Source organism: Lynx rufus, unplaced genomic scaffold, assembly GCF_022079265.1.
Source record: "Lynx rufus isolate CCGP_SWC_20201006 ecotype Redwood Valley unplaced genomic scaffold, mLynRuf1.p SCAF_8, whole genome shotgun sequence".
NCBI lineage: Eukaryota > Metazoa > Chordata > Mammalia > Carnivora > Felidae > Lynx > Lynx rufus.
Window position 1 is genome coordinate 115,479,557 of NW_025814896.1, and position 15,919 is coordinate 115,495,475.

General features: G+C 52.7%; 1 protein-coding gene across 1 annotated transcript in view; it reads left to right on the forward strand.

Annotated features, from left to right (window-relative positions):
* Positions 1-15,919, forward strand: part of LOC124503661 (xanthine dehydrogenase/oxidase-like) — a 59,820-nt gene that overhangs the window by 9,367 nt on the left and 34,534 nt on the right. The window contains exons 6-14 of the mRNA XM_047068872.1: positions 926-987; positions 4,084-4,152; positions 4,480-4,566; positions 5,700-5,841; positions 8,203-8,295; positions 8,900-9,051; positions 10,101-10,194; positions 11,548-11,657; positions 13,981-14,165. Of these exons, the coding sequence (XP_046924828.1) occupies positions 926-987; positions 4,084-4,152; positions 4,480-4,566; positions 5,700-5,841; positions 8,203-8,295; positions 8,900-9,051; positions 10,101-10,194; positions 11,548-11,657; positions 13,981-14,165 (994 nt within the window). The remainder of the gene's footprint in view (positions 1-925; positions 988-4,083; positions 4,153-4,479; positions 4,567-5,699; positions 5,842-8,202; positions 8,296-8,899; positions 9,052-10,100; positions 10,195-11,547; positions 11,658-13,980; positions 14,166-15,919) is intronic.

A 15,919-nucleotide genomic window follows, 5' to 3' on the forward strand; every position in this document is an offset into this window, starting at 1 on the left:
GCCTAAGGGGTCGAATAGCAGCTGGGGCTTTGCGGAGGTTAGGGAAGGGCCAGAGTGTCAGCCAGGAATGGGTTGGGAGATGGGGCACTGTCTTTTGGAGGAAAGGCTCAGGTACCCCAGCGTGGTGGCTACGGTCTGCTGGGAGCTTAGCCCTCTCTGAGTTTGAAGAACACTCCCATGGTCTGGAGACCTCCTGGGTCTCCTACCCTAGTGTTCATCTTCCCGAGGTGTCCTTCAGCGTTCGGATGGGGTGGCACTGCCTGGTTGGCACAGGAGGAGATCATGTGGAAAATTCCACAGAGGCTAGTCACGTGGCTTCCATTCTTCTCAGTTTTATTAGACAGGATCCTGCAAAGGCCACTTAATGAGGAAGGTGGCTGTGATTCTGAGCCTTGGGCAGGAACTGGCTTCCCACTTGGCCTTTTGTGAATGGGCCCAGGACCCTGGGCATGGTGTCTGTGCCTCTGAATTGAACAGAGAAGACTTGCATCCTTTCACCATTTCAATTCATCATCGACTCAATCAGTTGTATTGAGTCCTATCATATGTCAGGCACTATACAAGGTACAAGAGACATAGGGATGTCCCAGGGGATGAAAGATGGTCTCTACGCTCACGGAGTTTGCAGCCTGAATGGGAAGAGAGGTTATAATGTAGTTTGATAAACTCATTGAGAAGGCCATGACCAGACACCAGGGGAGTGCTCAGAAGACACCTGATTCGGTCTGGGCAGTGTAGGAAGGCTTCCTGGAAGAAGTGATAGATGTTTTGAAGTCAGAAATACGAGGAGGAGGACAGGGTGTTCCAGGCAGAGACAACAGAATATGTAAAGTGAGTATTCAACTGAGCCAGGAGTAAAGTCACAAGCCCCTCACCTGCCCCCGGTGCCTGTGCTGACAATGCAGCTTTGTCCCTTGGCCCACAGGAAACCTGTGTCGCTGCACGGGCTACAGACCCATCCTCCAGGGCTTCCGGACCTTCGCCAGGGTAAGTGGGGGCTCTGGGACAGCTCCTCAAGCAGCGACACTCCAAAATCCCAGTTGGTAGGGTCCAAGGGCCCCTGGAGGAAGAGGAAAAGGGGGGATGGCCAGCTGGTGGATCTACCTGCGTTGGACTCTGTTGTCTTTGTTCCGTCCACGTCAGTAGCACGAGGACTTCCCTTCCAGGGAAGGCTTGTTCCTGGAAGAGGCACCGATGCCCAAGGCTAATTTCCTCCAGGGCATTTGGGTCTGACAGTGCTCTTGTGGCCCAGGTGCTGAGCCCTGGTGTTAAGTAACAACCCAGCCCACTCCGCAGCTGCGCCTCTCCTCCTTCCTCTCCGAGCTGCTTTCCGTGGTTGGCACTCTGCGGGGCCTATAAACCTGCTAATGAGATCTCCAGACAGTGTGAATCCCTGCAGTGTTCGTACACCTCCGAGGGAGAAGTCTGGGGCTGTTGTGCGGGCACTGATTACATAAACACGACACACACCTGCCATCTGCCAGGGGAGGGGGACAGAGGGCTGGCCTCTCCCTTCTTGGTTTCTCTCCGCAGCTTCTACCTGACCCCCCAACAGGGTCGAGTTGACTCTGACCCCAATCAAACCGTCTCATCTCAATTTAATTTTGGGTTGGGGGCAGAGTCAGATGCCTTTCACTGACCTTTCGGGGTGCTACATTAGGAAAAGGATATTGTATCCAGATGACCACAAAGAGTGGAGACACAGACAGAGCCTATGGGAGGGAGGGCAGCCCACTCTGCTGAAGGCGTTTGATGACAAAGAACAAGGAGGTGCGGATTTAAATGAAAAAGATCCAAAGACTCCTCCAGTCTTGGAGTCTGCAGACCTGGGTTCATTCAAATCCTAGTCTTTCACTTACCCGATGTATGACCCTGGGCAATTTCCTTGTTTCTCAAATGGGGATTATAATGGCACATACAATATTATAACGTTGTAATAATACATATATAATTATAATAATATTACAAAATTATAATAATGCCTATAATGATTCTTATAGTGTTTGTGGAAAGTACTTCTTGTAAAGCCCTTAAACAGTGCCTGGCATATCTTAAATATTAAGTATTTTTTCTATCACGCAATATTTGATCCACATAAATTGCTCAAGCTTCCCTGAGAGCCAAGGATTGTTAATCTTGCCCACGTAATTATTTCTTAAGAGACTTCTCAAAGAGCTACAATCTTATCAGCCCTCCTACTTTCTGAAAAAGTGAAGGGCTTTTGAGTGTAGTAGATGGTTATGTCCCTTCTCAGGGTTGGAGTTTTGTCATCGTTGAAATGGTCCTCGACCAGCTGCCAGACGGTGTAGAGCTGAGTGGCCTGAGCTCCCCAAATGACTCGCACACAGGGTGTGCTCAGAAGCTCATGCACACCAGTCATTGGAGACCCCTGTCCCCAAGGTCTTATTCAGAGCCATTGAACTCTGACTTTACCCACAGTTCTAACAAACCTGCCTACCTCATTTTCATGCCCATAGCACACATTAGGTAAGTGAGGAGGATTTGCCGGAAGGAGGCACACTGTTCACAGCAAGAAATGGCACTGTCCATCTAGCAGCAAGGAAGGAAATGGAGGAACAGTAAAACGAGCACAAGCCTAGTAGTCTAGTATGCTGAAAAAAGGAGATATCTCTCCAGGGGAGAAAAACCCAGCCTTATCCAACCTCATTGACATTAGACATTGAGGGAGTGACACATTATTGTATATCCCAGTAATTTATGTCATGGCCATGGCAATGGATTATCAAGAAGAACAGTTTCAGGAAGAATGAGCTGACACTTCATCCAGAAAGGGTACTTTGGTGAAATATGTCCTTCCCCCGCCAAGCACCGGGTGAGCGAGGCCGATGGCTTGCTGTATGCAGGTTCCCTCGCTTTGGTTAGGGCCTGGTGATTCTCCTGCATCACCCCTCTCCAGGAAGACAGCTGAGAAGAGACACTACAGGGACATTTATTTCTTCCAGAAGAAAAGGCAAGGCCGTGGTGGGAGGGTCCAGAGGAGACAGCACTATGACGTCCAAGGCAAGGCTGTGCAGAAGGCGGCTGTGCACGGGGCAGCACGTGCAGGGTCTGAGGCCAGGGCAGGGTTCTCTGTTGGTGACAGGTCTAACAGCACTTTCTTAAAGGCCATACTTTCAGCCTCCGTGGCCCTTTGGGGACTTTCCTGGGCCCACTAGTGGGGTGTGACTCATCCCTTGGGAACTGGCAGCACGGAATGGTGTTTCCCATGATTCAAGTGCAGAAGGCCCACCCCAGACCTGCTGCTGTAGGAACTGGCTGCCTTGGAGGCGTGCCCGGGGCATTGTCTGGGAGTTTCTCCCACCTTTGCCTCTGAGCATGATTCCATGATTCCAGAGTGTCTCCCAGGTCCTCAGCTGAGACTCCCGTCTTCTCAGGATGGATCACTCAGGTGGACCCACCCCTTCCCCACCCTGATTTCCTTCGTTCTGGGAGCTCTACCCTGTGCTCTGCCCCTGGCACCCTGAAAGATCTTGAGCTAGTCTTTCCCCAGGGTGATGGGTCATCAGACCTGTACCCATCCTCAAGCATAGGATCACAGTGAGGAAGGAAGTATGTCTAGCTTTCGTGAGGTCATCTGGCACACTGGCTGGACACCTCTTTGAACCCAACACTGGTCCCAGACATGCTTTGAAGGAGCTCCACCAGACCCCAGCCTGGAAAGAGCCCATCTGGGCCCCCTCAGAGCTTGACTGATGTAGAAGTAGAGGCTCTTGGGGGCCCAGAGAATGAAGGGGGAAAATGGACCTAAAGATATGTTTTGGTAGAGTAGGACTTAGCTTTAATAGAGACATTTTCTCAAAATTTCCTGGTGCTTCCAGGAGAGATCTTACTTGTCTAGTCGTGAGTGACTTAGTCTCCATCAACCAAGAAAGGGAGAGTGGTTAGAGCAGAGGTCTTCCGTCTGCGCAGAGGTCAGTGGAATGGGAGCGGCTGGCGGCTGTTTCTACCGATGCTGGCGCAGCAGCAGGCCTCAGTTTCGTTGAATATTCACGATCCAGGGTCTTTAGCTTCTGTGAAAACTCTTTGCAAATATTTCTGTGTGAATATCTGTCATCTTTCTAGGATGGTGGGTGCTGCGGAGGAAGTGGGAACGACCTGAACTGTTGCATGAACCAGAAGACAGACCACAAGGTGAGTGGGACCTCCTTTCCCTGGAAGCCTGGGGGCCAATCTCAGATCCAAGGAGCAGCGGACTCTCTTCACAACCTCAGCAGTGCGGCCAGAAGAGGAAACGTTGATGCCCACCCTGAGCGGGGGGTGAATGTGCACATTAGCCCCGGGGCTTCTGGGGAGACCTCCTTGTTCCTGCTTCCCAGGAGCAGCACGGCCCCCCGCCAAGCCTCCTGGGGTGGGGGTGGGGAGGTGCAAACAAGCTCGCTTGGACAAAGGATTGGGTAGATCATACAGGCGTTTAGAGGAGGAGATGAGGTATCACTCATCTGTTCCCTTTCCCAGCAGATCACTCTCTCGCCATCTCTATTCAACCCGGAGGAGTTCACACCCCTGGATCCCACCCAGGAGCCCATCTTCCCCCCAGAGTTGCTGGTAGGTGATGCCCCACGGAGAGGCCCTGCTAAGTCTGTGTGCCATGAGCCCCTGGAGACCCACTTTATTCATACCAATGGGGACCTTTGTGTCCTTGTCCTTTGGGTTTTCCTTTCTCCTTCTGACACTGGAGGTCAAGTCCCTCTGTCACATACTCCCAAAGGGACCCACACTTGTCGCACACATGTCACTCTGAGCACAGAGAGTGGATCCCTCCAGGACCCTGTGTAGAGTAACAGGTGCTCCAGAAGCATCTGCTGACCTGGCTACGTCGAATGTAAAAGTAAGTCCCTTAGCACCCATTCTCCTCCTTGCAAGCAGTCCATTGTTTTACAAACCAACAACAAAGAAGCAAAGCTGTACTCAGAGGGCACAACGCATGGCTTGCTGCTCTGGTTTAAGGACACTCTCACACCCACCCTCCCACCGTGACGATTCTGCTTCTTCGCTCCCACATTCATGGCAAAGAAAGAATCGTGCCTGTCTCTAAGTTCCCGAGTGCAGATTCCCTGGGGGGTGTTGAGCACATGAAGACAGCCTGTTGAGTCCAATGGGACAGAAGGAAGGGCTTTGGGGCAGGCCACCGGCACACCTTTCTCTGGATCGTGTAACCTTGAGCAAACTGTCAGTTTGATTTGGGGTTTCTCTCGCCCAGCCCCAGGTCACCCCTCACACACTAGAACCAGCCTCTGCTGCGTTCCCTCCTGACGCCCCTTCCTTTGCTACCTCATCCCCCCCACACCTTGTCCACTGCACCTGCTGGGGACAGCAGGGGTGGGACAGGGGGCACTGCACTGAACCTGGGCTTTTGGTCAGAACAGTCCAGGTCACCTGGTGGCAGGTGAAGGTCCCATAACCTCCTGGGTCCTCAGGTTCGTCCTGCACCTGTGAAAGGTGGGGCTAACGATGCTTCCTCCCCGGAAGTCTCCTAAAGCCTAAGTGAGATCATGTGTGTGCCACATCCTCCCTGCCTCAGTACGTGGAAGTTCCCCTCCCTTCTCCCCGGACCTGGATCCTCGTTCTGAATTCAGTATTGAACGAATCAGTAGAAGACTAGACCCCTTTGGGGACCTAAATTCATCAGGGAATGGCCGTAGGAAGGAGACTGTGTGGCAAGAAACTACATTTTCCAGAGGCTGAAAGATACTCCTCAGAAGCAGCTGCGTTTTGAAGGCGAGCGAGTGACCTGGATCCAGGCCTCAACCCTGCAGGAGCTGCTGGACCTCAAAGCCCAGGACCCCGAGGCCAAGCTGGTGGTGGGGAACACGGAGATCGGTGAGAGCGGGGCCGGCCTGCAGCCTGCAAGGGGCCAGTCTGCCTGGGCAACCCCACGCTGGCTGTGTGTCCTCAGAAAACTTGCTTTTCCTCCCCTGGCCCTGGTTCCCATTGTATATAGGGGGGAATAACACCTCCTCAAAGGGCTGTTCTGAGTGTTGGATGAGATCTTTACTGACCGCTCTCCGGAAACACGTCGGGTGCCGGCTATGTGCCGGGAACTGTGGGAGGAGCTGGGCTACCCAGATCAGTGTCTTTGTTCGTTCTCTGGAGTACCTCCCAGTGGAAGTGAGGGGGGAGCAGTGGAAGTAAGGTTCTAGGCCAGTGACAGATGCTAGGGGTTCCAGAAATGACATTCTCTCGTCCCCCCCTTTTTCTGGGGGGTGATGTGGTAAAGGCAAAGGAGAGATGTGCCAATGTGACTGTGTCTGTGTTGCCCACGACTGTGGCCACCGGCCCTGTTCCTGCCACCACCTGGGACATGAAGCTCACAATACGTGAATGGGCCAGGGTGGCTGAGGGATGTGTAGCTCTCTTCCCCCGTGCTCGAAGGGATGGAAGCAGAGGTGCCCAGGTCGCTGCTAATGTCCATCCGTTCCTGGAGCTGGCTTGGCCCTTTTCTCCTTTGCTGGCTCCCAAGCCCAGGGAGGCTCCAAGGAGAGGATCGTGGCATAGCCAAGGTCTTAGAGGACCTCTGGTTTCGGGGCAATTGACGTACTTTTAAGCCGCCACAACCATCCTGTGGGAGACTCCTGGCTATTGTTCTGGAAAGAGTCCCCTGGGTCCTGGGTTTTTGTTGGATCTGAGGACACAGAGAGGAGGGCCTGGCTTGGCTCTAAGCTAGCAGAGTACAGATGCGGCCCCGGCCCCGTGAGCACAGGTGTGGTACAGAGACCCCAGCTGCAGTAACGTGGACACGTGAGATGTGCCTCAGGTGATGTGGTCCTGAGGGTCTGCGTAGCTGTGGCCCTGGGGTCCAGGGCAGCACGAGTTAAAGTGGAGGACGACTGTCTGGAAGAGTCTTTGATCTCCTTTGACATGTGACATGTTCCTTGTCATGGGTCACCTAACATCCTGGACCCAGTTAGATTCTAATAGAAGGGAATCCATAAAAATTTCATGAGCTCCAAGTGAGAGGGAATTTCTGACGAACACTCCCTCTGCCTCACCCCTTCTCCCTCATACATACATGCAGCAGTGTAACCACTGACAGCCAGGGTAGGGTGCTGGGGAAGCTGGGCATAGAGAGAACCTTGTCAAGACAGGCCATGGATGGCCTCTGTCTGCAGTCTTTATCCTGGGAACCGGTATTCAAACAGGCCAGACTCCGCAAAGCCTGGGCCACCCATCAGACACTCTGAATAGCCCCCGAGAGGGTGGGGAGGATGGGCAGACATTTCTTTCTGAACCTTCCCATCTGTAGGTCTGTGGGAGGGGCTGGGAGGTGCAGAGCTAACCAGGTCTCAGGAACAGAACAGAGGGGCGTCTGCTCACAGACCTTTCTAACTTGACAGAAGGCCGGTAGAGACGTGTGGTCCTGCAAAGTCCTGCTCAGGCAGATGTCGGGGACCAGTAGCAGATTTGATGTTTTCTCTCTCAGACGATTTTCCTTTTTGTCTGAATGCTAGACTTTCGTGTTATTAGGACTATTATACCCCAACTCTAAGAATTGTCTGTTCTTAGCTGTGTAATGTGGGCAAGAGCCTCACCTTCCTGTGCCTCAGTTTCTCTTCCTATAAACTGAAAATCACAGTATCTCCCAAGGCTATTGTGAGGATTTAATGTGTTAAAACATGTAAAGTGCTTACACGGGTTCCTGACATATTTTAGCATGCTGCGGCTTCATCTACTATCCCCCACCCCTGCCCACACACAGACACACCCTCACACACACAGGTTAATTCCCATTTCGTCTCATTTAACACTAAAAGACACGTCAGAAGGGCCTATGGTGGTTCCATGTGTGCGAAGTGTGTATGACAGGATCAAGCAGGCTCTCCTTACTGAAGAGCAGAAAATCTGAAGGTGTTGAAGGTCCAAGCACAGAGTCAGAAAGCTAAATTTAAAAAAAAGGAAGCTTTTCTGGGTGATAAAAGAAATCAAAAGGCAAAAAAGAATTTCATCTCATCTGAATTCCACTAGGATTTTTGGGGGGAGGGAGAGAAAGACACAGTTTGCCGGCTGATATTGTGGAAACCGTACTGAACCCCACATCTTATCTCCTGCACCTGCCAGTCCTAAGACACCCACAGAGCATGATGCGATCATGAATATGTCATAGGTCCTGTGTGCGTGGTGGGAACAATGCCGAGGCCCGCCTGGTAGTAGCCTGTTAACTTCGGGTTTCTTGTTTTTCTCGAGGCATTGAGATGAAATTTAAGAATAAGCTGTTTCCTAAGATGGTCTGCCCAGCCTGGATCCCTGAGCTGAATTCAGTGGAGCATGGACCTGAGGGTAAGGAGGGGTTTGCCCTGAGCCCACGGAAGGCTGGGATGCTGGGGATGGGTCCCTTGGGAGGGGTGGCTGGTGCCAGGAGAGCCTCTCCTTTGGCTGCGCTGCCACCTGCTTCTCCTGGAGCTGCCTTGCGTGGGGAGCAGGGACGCCCTTCATTGCCTTCCTCCACTGAGCATCTGTGGCAGACTGCCAGGGGGCAAGGGGGGCTGTGAGATTCTCCACAGGCATCCTCAATCCTGGGTCCACATTAGAATCGCTCATAGGGGAAGGGGGTCAGTGTGGGAGGTCTTGGGTACTTTGTTAAAGAAACAGGACTTCTCCCTCAGAGACCTGATTGTATTGAGATGAGAACCACTGGTTTAGAGAAGAGAGCATGCTGGTTGTAGGATCAAGAGGGCTGTGGTTGAGTCCTGGCTGGTGTATTAGCTGGGTGGCATGGGGCAAGTCACTTCACCTCTCTGGGCGTTAATTTCCTCATCCCTATAAGGATGTGAGAGCTGGTTCAGCGTCACTCAGGTACCAGTAAAGCATGGTAGGGGCTGTGTGTCCAAGTGTTTTCTGAACTGTGAAGGGAATCGCTGTTTTTCTGTGCATGTGTTCCCAGGTATCTCCTTCGGAGCCTCGTGTCCCTTGAGCTTTGTGGAAAAGACGCTGCTCGATGCAGTCGCCAACCTTCCTGCCCACCAAACAGAGGTGTTCAAAGGTGTTTTGGAGCAGCTGCGCTGGTTTGCTGGAAAGCAGGTCAAGTCTGTGGCGGTGAGTCCCTGTTCAGGAGCCCTCAAGGCTGAGGTCATGGGGCCTTTTGTCACGAGGCAGATGCGCTAGTCTGTCCTCTGCTGAAGATCCGGTGCGCCCCAAACTCTAGTGCTTAGCGCTATGTGGGGTGTTTGTTAAAAATGCAGTTTCCTGGGCACTGCTCTCAGAGATTCCGACTCAGTAGGGCTGGGATGGAGCCCCAAAGGTGCTTCTGGGGAAGGGGGCCTGCGGGTCACTCTTGGAAACACATGCTGTGTGCCTCAGTCTTTACCCCTGAGGTTGGCAAGATGGAGCCTCCTGCCCACCTTGTTCCTGAACTTGGCCGAAGCTATCAGCAAGTGGAGGAGAGATTGAGCCAAATGTAGTCTTGGACTACCTTTCATCGTTGGGGGCAGAGCCAGAGGCAGACACCCCCAGAGAGGAGGGAGGGGTCCAGCTGTTGACTGTTCACAACTAAACTCCAGACTAGCCCCCGGGTTCCCCATTTGCTAGCGGCATTCACACACCCAGGACCATTGGCCGGCTCACAACAGCTGACGGTGTAGGGTTGGCGGGGGTTGGGGGGGGAAGGAAAGCCACCCCGTCCATTCTATTTTGTTGTTTTCAATTAGAACAAAACCCAAAGGAAACAGCCCCCACCCTGTTCCCTCACCCTACCCCAAGCACCTGACACCTCTGATTGTGGCTGAGTGGACAGAAGCTCAGAAAGCTCCCCTAAATTCTCCAGCTGGGTGGGAATCTACTTCCAGGAAGTATTTGCTTGCATCATGTGATAAACCACCTCAACCCTTTCAGAAAACGTTTGGATGAAATTGAGCAGATTTCAAGGAGCTGACCCACATTACCAACGAGTAAATTTTAGAGCTGAGATCCAATCCCAAGTGTTCGGATCTCAGGTTTTGCACGTGGTTCTGGATGCTTCAGTTACGCTGGTCTTGTGCTTTCAGCGAGCAGGTGTCCCCCACCTGGCCTGAGTTCTGCAGCCTGCTGTGAGAGCAAGGTTTTCCTGGGTGGGCTGGGCTCTCACGCACACTCTCTGCTTGTTCTAGTCCATCGGAGGGAACATCATCACCGCCAGCCCCATCTCTGACCTCAACCCTGTGTTCATGGCCAGTGGGGCCAAGCTGACCATCGTGTCCACAGGTGAGAGCTACGTCATGCGCAAGTCAGGAAAGAGGGCCCCACGGGGGAGAAGGCTCACAAGATAGGTGACTTTTTGGAGAGACAGGGCCCACAAGTCAATGACCCAGCCGTCCTAAGGTTTGGATCCCTGGGAACTGCAAGGGAGATATACCCAGATTGGGGGCCAGGAGAGCCAGACCATTTCCTTATTAAGAATTCCCAACAGGATCTGTCACCTAGAAGCCCTACCTAGTAGTGTGCTGGAGCCAGAATGCACTGGCTCGCCACAGCCCACAGCTGGATTTTCAGGGAGTCTGTGAGTGTTTGATAGACATGGCCATTATGAAAAATTGAATTGTAGAAACTTACAATAAAATAAATTACATTAAAAATAAAGGTAATAAGTGCTCAAAATTCATCACATCCTAATATTTGAGTTTATTTTACTATTGCCCATGCCCTTAGAGTTATTCCCGTCTGTTATATCTGTAGAGTGGAAATGCTAAGTAATGATATGCTGCTATGCACCGTCCTGTTGGAGGGTCCTCGAGACCATCCCCAGTTTTGATGACTCCTGGGAAGTCAGGGAGGACTCCCAGGACTCAGCCTATCGTCATACTCATGGCCATGACTTATTAAGTGGGAGGACACAAAGTAAACTTGGCAAAGTGAAGAGGGACATGGGGCATAGTCTGGAGGAATCCAGGCACAAGCTTCCAGAGACTTCTCCCGGTGGCGTCACACAGGACACACATCATTCCCTCAGTCACAAGCTGCATTGTGATAACGCACGTGAAGTGTTGTCTGCCGGGGAAGCTCGTCAGAGACTGAACAGCTAGGGCTTTTTGGGGGGTTGGTTGCGTAGCCCTTCTTGTCAGGTACCAAAAGCCCAGGCACCCGGACAGAAAGCAGATGTTCAGCATAAACCATGCTGTTTGTATGAACAGTTGTGTAGACACAGTCAGTCATCTTATCGGGGAATCTGCTGAAATCCAAGTTCCCAGAAGACAGCCATGGCCAACCTTTGGAGGCAGTCCTTTCAGAGGACAGCAGGCGTGTCGTGTCAACTCTTTGCTACCCTCTTTCCAACTTCATGGTCACTGATGTCACTCCGGGAGCCTGAAATTGGCTATGGTGGGAGTATTGATACCGTAGAAATTAGCAAGTACTGCAAATCAGGACTCCCTCCGCCCACACATAGTCCATTGTTAAACATTCACCAGCACATCCCTGCGTAAGGATTTTAGATGGAGGACCTTGGCCCTAATTGTGCCAGCACTGCCCTCTGACTGTGGGTACCAGAGACCAGGATGGGGAATTTACCAGTGCCTCGTTCTCTGCTTTCTCACATCTCTGCATCCGGCCTGTGTACAGGCACCAGGAGAACGGTTCGGATGGATCACACCTTCTTCCCCGCGTACAGAAAGACCCTGCTAGCTCCGGAGGAGATACTGCTTTCCATCGAGATCCCCTACAGCAGGGAGGTGAGCTGCTCAGGAGCGTCCCATACCACTCTTACCGCAGCGAGGCTCCAGACAAGAGACCAGAGTCTGCCTCGGGGACCAAGCTCAGCATCTCTCAACTTTAACAAAGTCTCTGAACACTGCCTTTCACCAGCCATAGTGTTCTCTGGGCAATGAAGAGCTTCAGGGCAGGGAAGAGGGCATTCCACGGACTCATGGCACATGATCCTGGGCAAATCGTTTCAGATTTCTGAGCCTCGGCTTGCTCGTCTGTAAAACGGACACAGTGTTACCTACCCGGGAGGTCATTGTGAGGCTTGAAATCAGGTATGCCTAAGGTTCCAGGCCGATGTCCAGAAACCAGTGGGGATCTCCATCTGGTAGCTAGCAACATGATTTCAAGAGCACATCCAGCCACTGAGCACTTCTGCCCCAGGTCAGAGGAGACTGGGGCTTGCACGCTGAGTGGAGGGGCTGCCCGTGGGTCAGGCCCACACATGTTGATGAGGTGTTTATTTGCTGACCTTGCTCTGAGTTGGCGTGGTTGCATTTCTGCTCATGGGAGGTTTTTCTGTCCTGTTGAGGCAAGTCTGGGCACTTCTGGCTGCCTCGCTGTTGTTCCTGGGGGCCCGTGGTGTCGTCACCAGGTGCCTTTCTCTCCTCCCTCACCAGCTACACATTCCATAATGGGCCGTGTAGAAAAGTGATCTGTGTGAGGCTGGGAAAGCAGCTGTAATGGAGAGTATTAGGAGTTTTACCCAGGTAGCGCTTGAGCGCGCGTTACAAGGCATGTTCGCCCTTGCTAATTTTGCCCCCTTAATGAGAATGCTAATTAAATTAGAGCCATGATGTCCCTGAGGTGGTTTCTTAACTGATTTTCTAGCTTGTCCTTATAGACCATTTTGAGCAGTGATTCCCAGAGTTTTTGTATTTCACAGATCAGTAAATTTTCCTCTTTTTAATTATGAGTTGGAGAAGGGAGGAGGGAACAGGCATACAAGAGTCCGGTTTTTATTTTGCCAGATAGGGACATTAGCCAAAAACATGTCATAGGGGCACCCGGGTGGCTCAGTCAGCTAAGCTTCCGACTTCAGCTCAGGTCACGATCTCACGGTTCGTGAGTGCAAGCCCCACATCGGGCTCTCTGCTGTCGGCACAGAGCCCGCTTCAGATCCTCTGTCCCTCTCTCTCTGTCTCTGTCCCTCCTCTGCTCATTCTGTCTCTCTCTCAAAAATAAATAAATACACTGAAGAAAATCTTTAAAAACAAAAAACATGTCATGACAGAAAGGAGATTTTAATACCCAGAAGTAGGGAGGCTTTCTCAAGAAAGGACAGCTGCCAATCTGACACTGACATGGTGTGGCACCCCAGTGGACACGTCACCGTGGACTGGCACAGTCCTGTTCCAGAACCAAGCGCAGACTCCAGGCTCACGGTCCCGGGGCCATGCTTGACATCGGGAATCCGGACTAGCGTCATGGTCAGGAGGAAGCCCGATGACTTCTTCGAACAGAAGCTTGTGGCCAGTGTGGGCGTCCACAGTGAGCCTCGTTGGGCTTTCTCAACAACGCTTCCCTTGAGCCTCTGCCTTTGACGTTAATCAGAATTTGCGGTGCCAGGTGGGTTCAGACCTCCAGCAGAACCTGGCCAGAAAGGGCTTGATATGAGATCGTTCTTACCTGGAAAGTGACTCACGCGGGCCTCCTATCCTGACAGACAGGGCCTGCCTGGAGCCCAGCGGGAAATGTGTGCTCAAAGCACAAAGGCAGCTAGTGTTTCATAGTGTGGTTCATTCTTTCAGGAGGCAAGGGTTCTAACCGTGAACAATAGACCAGTGGGAGAGACAAGCTAGAGAGAGCACGTGCACAGGCGTGGGTGAGGGTGCGTTTCACACTCCCGGTGGCATCTCGTTGTATCTGCTGGAGAGGCAGTTAAGCCAACAGAGGTTTGGGCACAGCCGAGAGGCTGGGTGGGCTCTGAAGCTGGGCACCAGGATGGGAGGACTGGGGGCTGGGGGACCCTGAGCAGCCTTTGTGAACATGTCTTTCCTCTTCCCAGCTGTTGGTTGAGAGAACCCTGCTCTCCTTTTCCTTGACTTTGGGTGTTCCTGACCGACAGGGGAAATCTCGCCCCTTTCCCGGATGCTGGGAGTGTTGTCCGGGCCTCGTGCTGAGCAGGGGACAGTCGGCGCCGCCCACATCTTTGAGTCCCACCGGCAGCCCCTTGCGGGGTTGCGATGGCCCTGTCCCTTCACCTGCCCTTTCTCCCCCGTGCTTCAGCCTCACCATCCGCAGTTGTAGCAAATGCAGGGGAGAAGCAGGAACCTTTCTCTTGTTTTGCAGGGTGAGTATTTCTCAGCCTTCAAGCAGGCCTCTCGGAGAGAAGATGACATCGCCAAGGTGACCAGCGGCATGAGGGTCCTGTTCAACCCGGGAACCGCGCAGGTGAAGGAGCTGGCCCTTTGCTACGGCGGAATGCACGACAGAACCGTCTCAGCCCTCAAGACCACGCGGAAGCAGATATCAAAGTGAGAGCTGCCGGCAGAGTGAAACGGCCAGTGCCGCTCCGACTCCCGCAGTGCTGCTAGCTGCCGGGACTGCCGGCGCCGTTACTCTTGCCGCCGCTACAGCCATGACTTCCGCCCTCACCGGGGTTACCGCTGCTGCTACCCTGACTGCCGCTACCCGTAGCTCGATTCCTGGTAGCATGGCTGTGGCTGCGCCGGTTCCACCCTGCCTGCTAGGGCTCCGCTGCTCTTGGTGCCGCTGGGCCCGCCGTTGCTGCGGCCACGGGCGGCCACCGTTGCCATCGCTCTCACGGCTGGGCCTCTACCCCAGTTACTGCGGCTGGCACTACTCACACTGGTACTGCTACTTCTGTCGCTCCTCTTCCCGCTGTTGCCACTGCTGCTGTTTCTGCCACCGTCACCCCTCGGACTAGTGTTGCCGCTGTGGCTTCCACTGCTGTTCCCAGTGACGCCACCACTGCGGTCTCTCTACCGCCGATGCTCGTATTGCGGCTCTACTCTTCCTGCGGCTCCTCCCGAGAGCACTGCCCACGGCGTTCCTGCTGCCACTGTGTTAATGCTGTTGCTGCCACTGTTGTGTGTGTCCCCACCGTGACTCTCGCCACGACTCACGGTCGCGCCTCTGCTGCTCCTCCCGCTACTAGTCACAGTGTCGCCAGCGCTGCTGCTACTGCTCTCACCACTGTTCCTCTTTCCACGACTTCTACGCCTTCTGCTTTCGCTTCTACCACGGCTGTTACTTCTGCTGCTACTGTTGGGCCACTGCTAGTATCCCTCCTACGGTTGCTGCTGCCACTCCCGCTGCACTCTGACTGTGGCTACTCCTACTACTATGGCTAGTGTGTGGCAGCAGTTATCCCGAGCCCTTCCCCAGCGCTGGCCTCTGTAACGCTGCCAATAAGCAGATGGGTAAACAAGGCTTACGTTTGGCATTGGGCGTTTGGCTCTTTGGTTCCGATGCCTGGCTCCAACACTTCCCAGACGGCTCAGAGAAGTCAAGTTACCGAATCTTCCCGTGCCTCAGTTTCCTCATCGGTAAAGGAGTATACAAATTTTCCATGCTACACTTTTACATGGAAATGAAAAGTGATCCTTCGTAAAAAGCACGGAGGACATTGCTCAGGGCATTGTAAGGACTGAATAGATTTAATTAGTATAATTTTGTGGTCGTTTTAAAATTGTGTCTATTTTTATTTGTATTATTTCTGTATTTATTTATTTATTTATTTATTTATTTATTTATATTTATTTTTATATTTTAGCGAGAGAGAGAGAGAGAGAGCAAGAGCAGGGGAGAGGGACAGAGGGAGAGACAGAGAGAGACAGAGAGAGAATCTTAAGAAGTGGGGCTGGGGGCGCCTGGGTGGCTCTGTCGGTTAAGCGGCCGACTTCGGCTCAGGTCACGATCTTGCTGTCCGCGAGTTCGAGCCCTGCATCAGGCTCTATGCTGACAGCTCAGAGCCTGGAGCCTGTTTTAGATTCTGTGTGTCCCTCTCTCTGACCCTCCCCCGTTCATGCTCTGTCTCTCTCTGTCTCAAAAATGAATAAACGTTAAAAAAAAAAAAAAGAAGTGGGGCTGACTTGAGCAGCAATGAAGAGTTGGGTGCTCAACCGACTGAGCCATCAAGGCACCCAAATTGTGTCTAGTTTTAAATTTTAGGAAACTGAGGGGTGCCCGGGTGCCTCACTCGGTTAAGTGTCTGACTTTGGCTTGATCTCAGGGTCATGATCTCAGGGTTCATGAGCTTGAGCCC